Genomic DNA, 10,089 nt, shown 5'->3' with positions numbered 1-10,089 from the left:
ACATATCGAGAATCGAGAGACAGGTGTTACAATTCTCCTTACATGACTTAGACTTCTTCCTCGAAATATTTCTTTGAAAGTCCAATCGGGTACCTCACCCATACACTTAATATCGGTTATCCAAGCCCATATGTTATACCTGAGGTAATCATCTGCTCTCACTGAACCAACCAATAGTTCATCAAGTCAATGCTACTTATCTTAATGCATATTAGTGCAGACAAAGTCCTAGAGAGAGAACTTACCAATACCTAAAACTCACCAATCTGAGATTTAATTAGTACTTCTATTTATGTATATATAATCTTCTTGGCATACCTACTAACTAGCTTCCAAAGAGAACAATACGAATCCAATGATGCTTAGAGATCATTGGGCTTACCCCAATCCCTCAAACCCAAATGACTTTTGATCTCAACCCGATCCCTCAACCAGTAATGACTTTCGGGCTCAACCCGATCCATCAACTTCTAATGACGATCAGGATCAACCTGATCCATCAGCCACTAATGACTCTCGAGCTTAAACCGATCTTTTAGCCTCTAATGACTCTCAAGCTCAACCCAATCCATAAACTACTAATGACTCTCTGGCTCAGCCTGATTCGTCAACCCTTCCATAAAATCAGGTCAAATTGGCATAAAATATATGCCAAACTCACGAAGCCCTATCAGGCTTTTAGACTGTGGCTTGAACCCCCAAGCCCTATCAGATAAGAACAAACAAGGATATTTTTCACCATAACCCTCAACGTAAGTCCCTTCATATCCTTGAATTCTATATATCCAAAAACACCTTAAAATCATAGGAAGTTCCTCTACAATCTAGAACTATGGTTATCCGAAATATGTATATATATATATATATATATATATATATATATATATATATATATATATATATATATATATATATATAAACATTGCTAGCATCACCAACATAGGGCACTGTAGTTCGTACAACCACTGCAGATACCCTCCAACTCAAGCAATTAAGTCAGAAGGTCGAGCGGCTCCTTACTTTTCCATCACGAAGTGTCGACTCTCCTCTACTTGGAATTATTGACCCTCAAAAGTTGTCAAAATACCATCATAATGTTCCTAACTAACCAATATGAAATAATACCAAGCTTGTTCCTAAGAAACAAAACAAAAATAGAATTAAATATTCATTCGAACACGTACCCCAAGACCTTAGGATCTCTAAACCAAAGATTTGCCCACAATCTAACAGTCATCACAGAAAAGTAAACACCATACATATGCTTAAAATGATGAGGAGAAAAAATAAAATATAAATAATATAATTGGTACTCGCAATCACCACTCGTACCACTCCTAAATCCTCTTAAATAAGTTGGTAGGATCTTCCCCTGATCTAAAAGCCTCAGATCTCCCATATCATCCATATGTGATCCTTAGTGTTGTAGGTGTTGGAGTCTGCATTGCATTAGAAACAAGAAGGGGCAATTGGCCTTGATATGGACCAACTGGTTTCCATGGAAACTGATGAATATATTGCGCTATTAGATCGATGGATTCTAAACAAATTAACAAGAATAAAAAAGTAAAGAAGAAGAGAATATATCAAAAGATGTCGAATGATTGATGCCGCACACCTCAAAAGAGCTTGATAAAGAACTTCGACTATAGAGGTGTAGTTTTAGGGTTACAATGAAATCGTAATTAATGAAAATGTTAACCTAAAACTATAACAATAAGCCCATATGATGCAACTCCCTAATCCCAACAATCTCCCCTTTTGTGTCAATAGAGGCGAGACCTTAGTTCGACTGGGAGGGAGCAGACTTCTTTACCGTCTTAAACACCTTCGGAATTATTGCCAGAAGAGTTTGGAGAAAGTGTATGTACCACCAAAGCATGTCAGAAAAACTCTTCTTGTCTGAATCACTATTGTATTTGCATCGATGAGTGATATCGAGAACATGCTCCAAGCAACACGTAGAGAATAGATTCTTGTGAGCAAGAGACAAAATGAACTTTTCACCTTCGCCTCTTATGAACATGACGGTGGGATGTTTTGGGTCAATCTTTCACATCTTCATCTTGTTGAGATCACTTGATTTTCGAATAGGTTTCATTGTTGGCTTCTTTCTCAGAACAGCCACCACTTCCTGATCCATCTTTGCAACTTCATGGATATAGGAAGCCAACATTCTCTTCATAATGATTAAGGATCGGATCATAATGTTCTTGACTAGTGAGAAGAATGTTAAACAGCAAAATCCAGTCATGTGGATTTAGATTTGTAAGATCAGCCAAAGTGATCACATGCACTGAGTCATCAGATCCCCGTGTTACCGTGAACTTCACATTTATGAATTTCCCAGCAACAGTTGGTTTAAAAACCTTGACAAATGTTATCTTTGTGAGCACTCCATGTCAGATACCGAGGCTGAGCAAATTCCAGATAGTAATCAACCAAATCTTTATCAACCTTCGGGTGTGGAGAAGGGATTTCAGCTGTAGGATCAAAGCAGTGAAACACATATGCCCGACAAGTCATTGTCATATCAAACTACAAGTCCCTAATATTATCACAACCAAAAGAGGCAACCGGCTCCAACCAATGAACATTAGGACACTCAATCACTTATTTTATCAGTCTCTCCCTGGTCCATGTAGGAAAAAGAGCCTGTTTGCAAATCATAGCATCATGAGCTTCTTTTAGTTTTCGCTCTTTCTCTTCTTCTTCTCTAGCTATCTTCAAATTTTCATCAATTTCACTATCTCTTTTCTTCCTCTTTAGAGCATCAGCTATTGTCTCTTCTTCATCATCATTGTCATCATCAACAATACCTTTCAACTTTTCATGCCCAGGACCCGAAGCTACATTAACCTTCGGTTCGGTTTGAGTAATAATTTTAGATAGAGTTGAAGTATGTTGAGTTTCTCCCCCTTTTTCAGATCAAACATCGATTTTGGAACACCTTGAATTTGACTTAACATTTGAATTGCAGGAATTAGTTTGACAGTTAAGTGATTCCTAATTGTAAGGGTGAGTGCAGGATCATGAGTATACACAAAATTACTCAAAATAGATAGAACATCCCCAGCACAGCTTTTGAGAACCGCTCGCTCAGTTTTCAATGATGCAATTTCCTTTTGAGCATGAGCAAGATTTTCAGTTTTGGGCAAGGTCATCCTTAATCTTGTTGTCGATGGCTAGATCAGCCTTAAATTTTTTAATGAGAGTTAACTGGAGAGAGAAGAGAATTGTGATCGTCTTTGAGCTCAGAATGAACAACATCAAACTTGAGTTTCTCTTCTTGGAGTGATTTGGAGAGATTATCGATAGAAGCATTAATTTTTGCTGCATTAGAATCGGCATGACCTTTGAATGAATCTAGAAAGGTTTTCAATTCTTGAACAACTTCAGTCACTTCGGATGTGGTTTTCTTGCAAGACAATGTCGAGGCTTTGACTGCATCAGTGGATTTGTGAATTGAGGAAGTATATTGCTGCAAAGCAGTATCAAGAAAAGCCTTTAGCACCACAACAAAGTAAGAAGATGGAGAAGTGATCAACATGTCAAGTTTTTCATGAACACTCTGTAGCTATTGCTTCGTCACTGGAGCTTCATCTTCATCTTCGCTGGGAAGGCGATAGAAACTGTAATAGGTTAAGTCAAACTCAAAGTTGGCTCCTCCTAAAATAGGTTCAGACTCCATTGAATAAGATGGTGACAATGGTTTGGTGGTGATAAGGGTTGAAACATCAGCTGTATGTGCCCTCGTATCATATACGCTGACATCTACCGAAGGTCCAATGATAGTGGTTGTTGTTGTTGCTTGAGAGAGAACTGGAGGTGGTAATGGAGCAGTCGAAATTGATTGAGAAGAAACATGTGGTGGAATGGGAGCAATGAAGATTGGTACAGTGGTTTCTTTTGGAAAAGGAGGATGAGTAGGTATATCATCTTGTACCTGAGGAGTTGGAGACCGAGGAGGAGTATTTCCCTTTGGTGAGTCTTCGTGACGAACATGCTCTTCTCCCTCAGCAGATTGTTCGTCGTCATTGGAATCTACAAGCGAAGGTAACTTCGGTCTTTTGGCCATTTTATTCACCTTTTTTCCGTTTAGGAGCCGAAGGGGCAGCTTTATCTGCCTTTTGCTTTTTCGCTGAGGAGGGACCTTTCGTTTCAGGTTGCTTGGTTTCTGGCTTCATCCCCCTTTTTGAAGGTTTATCAGTTACAGCCAGAGCACTTTGCATCTCTGGAGTTAGTTGGCGAGGTCCCGAAGGAGTCAACTTTTTTTAGTCAGCCATAACTTTGCTTTCGCTGGAGACACAATGGCTCATCGATTCTGGAATAGAACCGAAAAATAGAAACTTTGTGCGACCATAAAAAAATAATCTTTGTTATGTGGAAGGTAGCAATTGAAGACAAAAAAGCATCATTCATAATGGGAATCTGAAACTTTTCAATGGCCCGACGGGTGATTATCGTCTAGAAACAACCACAAGATATCTCTGAATGCTTGGAAGAAGAGTTGAGGCTTTGCACCAGCTGCGACCAAATCAATGATCCATAATCCAGATGGATGTCGTTGTAGAGACCATAGAGGATGGTCATGAAACCCTTACTTTCCCCGTATGATCCAGCAACCCGCTCTGCTAACCCCTTGTAGAGCAAAGTAAGCAAACCATTCCACTGTGGAGGTAAACATGACTTCTTAAATTTTTTCATAGTGGTAAGGACGTCGGTGTACCCCATCTCATAAAACATCGAAAAGAGTTGAGATGTGGTTATAAAGTCTGGAGAAATTACAGAGGCATCAGTAGCAAGCCCTAGAAGGGTACAAAATCGTGTCTTTGATACAAAGGTTTTATGATTGAAGATATCAAATAAGATCCTTTCTTTCTGTTTTTCGTAGGAAGACGTTGAATATACTTGAGAAAGAAGGGACATTGGCACCAATTCGAACTATCTAAGTGCAATCACCAATGGAGAATATTTGAGACATTCTACCACGTGAAGCATATATGAATCATAGAAAAACGGATTCAGTTGAATGATGAGGTTTTAATTGGGTTTGATTGAAATTAAAGTAGATGAAGCGGTTTGTTCTTGAACAGATGAGGATTTCGCCGTTGTTGCTGTGAAGAAGAAGATGAATAGTTGTAATTAGGAGAGAGGTGGAAGAAGGTGAGAATGTACAGTATGTGTGAGACCCCCTTTTATACCATTGCCTGGGGAGAGAAAGAATCATCGGTGGTGATGATACGATCTCTGAAACAGCGCCTGGAAAAGTGTGATTTGACAGCTTGGAATTCCTAGATTTATGTCAGCAAGCATGGGTATAAGAAATGCTTCAAATTCACGCGCCCAAATCCTATCCCATGTGAAATTCTTATCTGATTACCATCTCCTAAATTCCTCAAATAGCACTAGTGGTGAACAAGACGTGGTCATTTGCGTTATATAACAACCTTCGCTCCTCCATGAGAAAGATAAGTTCTTTAGTCTTTAGAACCGAAAACACCAAACTGAAAATTGCCATTAGTACCACCAACAAGATTTTGGAAAATCATAAAGATCCTCGTGCAAGAGTGTGCCATAGAAAAAAAATAAAGCAAGATGTGTTTGGGATAAATGTGATGTCTTGAAGATATAAACTGAACAATCCCAGGCACAAATCTCTTCCTTCAAAGTCAAGAGAGACTGAGAAGTGTTTGTGTGGTTTCCAGTAAAATACAATCAAATGTTTGTTAATAAACTGTGAAAGACATCTTTTCAAGTATAGGCTTTAATGGGTGGTTTATCTTCAACCGAACTTCGATACGTAAAATAAGACCGAATGTAGGATTAAGTACTTGTGAGACCGATGTGGCCTGTTGAACAAGTAGGTGGGATAATTTTAAAGTGACTAGGTGATTATGAGGAATGACAAAAACAAAAATGAAACTGGATCTTATGCGAAGAAACGTTGTAGTGTTAGACAATTTCACAAAGATCACTCAGAAATAAAAGGAGATTCCATTAAGGTAACAAGTAATGGCTTGAACATGGTAGTGTTCACCGTCAATTCATTCAAGGAATTGGATTTTGGGTTTCACTCAGTACATGGTGAATGTATCTAAGATCATGAACATAGATGTTGTGTAACCATAAACCTCAATGGAAATAGCTTAGAGTCTTGAGGGTTACAATTGTGAAACGAGACGTGATGGAAAAAAAAGGAGGGTGTTAAAGAACCGAAAGTACCTCTGCTAATTAAAAATGAAAAAACAGAAAACTCTTAACTCTATGTGAGAAGAGTAAGGTAGCTCATGACTTGAGTAAATTTAGCAGCCTATTTGGGAAGATGCGATGGGTATTAGATCGAATCATTAAGGCTTTACTCTCTATGAGGGTTCGGTGTACATATAACAACATGCTTCAAGGGACCCTTAACTAGTACATAGATGAAAAGAGATTTACCTGCCCTAGCTCCACAAGATGTAACAGTTGTGATCATCAAGCATGAGAAAGAAAAGAACAAACATGAAACAAAACACAACAAGAAAATGTTTTTGAAGTTTTAAATTTTTCTGAAAAATAATAAAAACAGAAAATAAAATATTTTTGGAGCTTTTGTAAATTCTGAAAAATAATAAAAACAGAAAATAAAATATTTTTTGGAGTTTTTGTAAATTCTAAAAAAATAATAAAAACAGAAAATAAAATATTTTTGGAGTTTTTGTAAATTCTAAAAAATAATAAAAATAAAAAATAAAATATTTTTGGAATTTTTGTAAAGAAAACGAAAAGGAAATAATTAGTAAATGAAATGATGGACATGATACACAAAAGATACAACCGAAACCGAACCTCATAAAGATGAAGCGAAATGGGCTAAGCATTCGGTTCATTTCGGTCCCCAAAAATTTTGGGACCAAAATAGACCGAGCGTTTGCTCTATTTCGCTTTTCCAATTTTCAGTGAAACGGAAGAGGTTTCGGTACTGACTCAGCTTCCATCATTCCCAAGCCTTGTAGAATTTTATTAAAGCTTGCTTCTGGTAGATCCTTGGTGAAGATGTCAGCCAATTAATCTAAGGACCGAACGAAGTGAATTTCAACAGTTCCATCTTCAACGTGGTCCTTAATGAAGTGATACCTTAGTGAAATATGTTTAGTCTTTGAGTGTTGCACTGGATTGTGACATATACGAATCACACTTTTTGAGTCACAGTAGAGGGGAATCTTCTTCATGCTCAAGCCATAATCTCTAAGTTGGCTTTGTATCTAAATGACTTGTGAGGTACATGATGCTGCAGCTATGTACTCAGCTTCGGCTGTGGAAAGAGACACACAAGTTTGGTTCTTCGATTGCCAGATGACGAGTTTGCCATCAAGGATCTGACATCCACTTAGATCAATGTCAAAAAAGCCTTGAACAAAGAAACCGGATTTAGCAGGATACCAAAGACCGAGAGATGAGGTTCGCTTCAAATATTGGAAGATGTTTTTCACTGCGACCATATGAGGTTCTCTTGGATTTTCTTGAAACCTAGCACAATAGCATAAAAAAACATTATGTCCGATCTACTGGCCGTTAGATACATTAATGACCCTATCATTTGTCGATAGAGAGTCATATCCACAATCAGTTTCTCAAGAGATGGAGTCAGATTTGTGACAAATGCCATTGGAACTTTTATTTTGGAATCTCCCATCATGCCGAACTTTGCTTACAAAGTCTTCGTGTAAGTTTCCTGATTAATGAAGATGCCTTCTAGACCCTGTTTTATATTCAATCCAACGAAAAAGTTAATTGAACCCATTGCGCTCATTTCAAATTTAGTCTCCATCAACTTCCTGAATTCTACATTTAAGCAAGGATTCGTGGAGCCGAAGATGATTTCATCGATATAAATTTGAACTATCATTAAATGTTCGCCCTCTTTCTTGCGAAAGAAGGTTGGGTCAACCGAACCTTGTTTGAATTTTGACATTTTAAGTAATCGTATAAGAGTTTCATACTAGGCCCTTTGAGCTTGCTTTAAGTCGTAGACTACTTTATCCAGAATGTAGCAATGTTCAGGATACTTCTTGTTCACGAATACGGGTGGTTGTTCAACATAGACCATTTTTCTTCTAGTTCTCCATTCAAGAAAGCACACTTAACGTCCAATTGGAAAACTTCAAAGTTTTTGTGTGCTACATATGCTAGAAAGATTCTTACCGATTCGAACCTTGCTACAAGAGCGAAGGTTTCCTCATAATCTATTCCTTCTTCCTGACAATATCCTTTTACTACAAGCCTTTCTTTGTTACGAATCACATTTCCCTCTTTGTCTAACTTGTTCCTGAAAACCCATTTTAAACCAACCATCGATGTATCCTTTGGTGTGGGAATCAGCCTCCAAACTCGATTTCGTTTAAATTTATGAAGTTCGTCTTGCATTGCTTGCACCCAATCAGAATGATCAAGAGCAGCATTCACCATTTTCGGTTCAATTTTGGAGACAAACAAATTAAACATGTAGAATTCTACTTGAGAGAATAAAGCAGCTTGTTTTGCCTTCTGTTGAGATCCTGTGAGAACACCCTCAGATGATTCACCAAGGATTTAAGTTTTAGGATGATCCTTTGTCCATTTTAAGAGAGGGTGGTAATTTGGATCATAGGTTGGATCCAATTCAGCGTTGATTTCTTCTTCAGGTTCTGATTGATCTCTATCATCATTTGTATGTTCATTCTCCCCTTCAAATGGTGAAGTGTCTCTCACATTTCGATCACAATCCCCCCCCCCCTCAGTTGGACAATCATAGGCTGAAGTGTGTGATATTAGTTTCTCCCCCTGGAAAGGCGATTCGGTTGGTTTTGGTGCAGAGGACCCCTCCCCCTGGAATGTAGAGCTTTCTGTTGGGAAATCGGTTGAAGCTGAACTTTCACCTAATTCGTTAGGTTTGCCTGATGCCTTCATGTTGACTTGAGGTTCTCTTTCCAAATCCTTTGCAGCAGCGTCAATGACCTTATTTAAGTGATCAATTTTGTTATCTGCTGCTTTCTCTTCTGATTAAACTGCCATCTCTGGTTCATCAAAAAGTAGCATGTACTCCTCAAACAAGTTGGAAATGGGAACCGAGACTTGACCTAATTCCTGAAAGATGTCCTTCGTTGGACTTTCGCTTGATTGAATCTTATTCATGTAGTTATCATCTAAAGTTACATAGTAGGTTTCTTCAATCTTCTTTGAGCATTTATTAAGAACCCTATATGCCTTTGAGGTAAATGAATAACCAATAAAGATCCTTTCGTTAGCTTTTACGTCAAACTTGTTTTGGTTCTCTTTTGAGTTAAAAATAAAGCATCGTGAACCAAACATGTGGAAAAACTTCACATTAGGCTTGCGATTATTTAGGATCTCGTATGGTGTGATGGAAAACCTCTTGTTAAGAAAGGATCAGTTTTCAGTGTAGCATGCAGCAACTATTGCATCTGTCCAGAAATAGAGTGGAAGAGAAGCGAAGGTCAGCATGGTTCTGGCTTCTTCACATATAGAACGGTTCGCCTTTAAATGATTCCATTATGTTGTGGAGTGTAGGGAGCAGAAAAATTGTGACTTACTCCCTTTTCAGCCAGGAATTCTTCAAAGTCTTTATTTTTGAACTTCAGACCGTCATCGCTCCTTATGTTCCTCAACACCTTTCACAACTGTACTTCAATTTGCTTGATGAACGCCTTCATCTTAGGAGTCGCCTCTGATTTCTGTTTTAGAAAGAAAACCCAGGTGAAGCATGAAAAATCATCTACAATTACAAGAATAAACTTACTACCATCGATGCTTTCGATAGCCAAAGGTCTACATAGATCGATGTGTGATAGTTCAAGAGGTTCGATGATTTTTGTGTTGATACGAGAAGGGTGACTCTTTCGGATTTGCTTGCCCATCTCACATGCTGCGCACAAATGTTCCTTGTCAAATTTAAGAACAGGAAGTCCACGCACGTGATCCCCAAGCACCAATTTATTAATGTCTTTGAAGTTCAGGTGAGACAGTCTTCGGTACCACAACCAACTTTCATCTGAGTTCGCCTTTGGTAGTAGGCAAACATTTGGATTTCCTCTTATTGGGTTAAGA

General features: G+C 38.2%; 1 protein-coding gene across 1 annotated transcript; it reads right to left on the bottom strand.

The window, feature by feature from the left end:
* Window positions 1–7,247: 7,247 nt before the first annotated feature.
* LOC145010165 (putative mitochondrial protein AtMg00820) lies at window positions 7,248–8,451 on the bottom strand. Its single transcript, XM_078968739.1, has 2 exons — window positions 8,198–8,451; window positions 7,248–7,512 (listed from the first exon to the last, which is right to left on the bottom strand). Exons 1-2 carry the CDS (start codon window positions 8,449–8,451, stop codon window positions 7,248–7,250), a joined length of 519 nt encoding a protein of 172 aa, XP_078824865.1.
* Window positions 8,452–10,089: the final 1,638 nt, after the last annotated feature.

The sequence above is a fragment of the Lactuca saligna genome, chromosome 8 (assembly GCF_052625555.1).
Source record: "Lactuca saligna cultivar CGN05327 chromosome 8, ASM5262555v1, whole genome shotgun sequence".
Lineage (NCBI taxonomy): Eukaryota > Viridiplantae > Streptophyta > Magnoliopsida > Asterales > Asteraceae > Lactuca > Lactuca saligna.
Note: the sequence above shows the minus strand (reverse complement) of the source record. Positions and strands in the feature narration are given on the sequence as shown.

What these genes read in the sequence shown, in the direction of transcription:
- LOC145010165 (XM_078968739.1), bottom strand. Translation starts at nt 8,451, where the DNA reads ATGGTGAATGCTGCTCTTGATCATTCTGATTGGGTGCAAGCAATGCAA. An exon ending in ACCTTCGCTCTTGTAGCAAG is followed by an intron (nt 7,513 to 8,197) that starts GTTCGAATCGGT and finishes CTATTGTGCTAG; the next exon opens with GTTTCAAGAAAATCCAAGAG.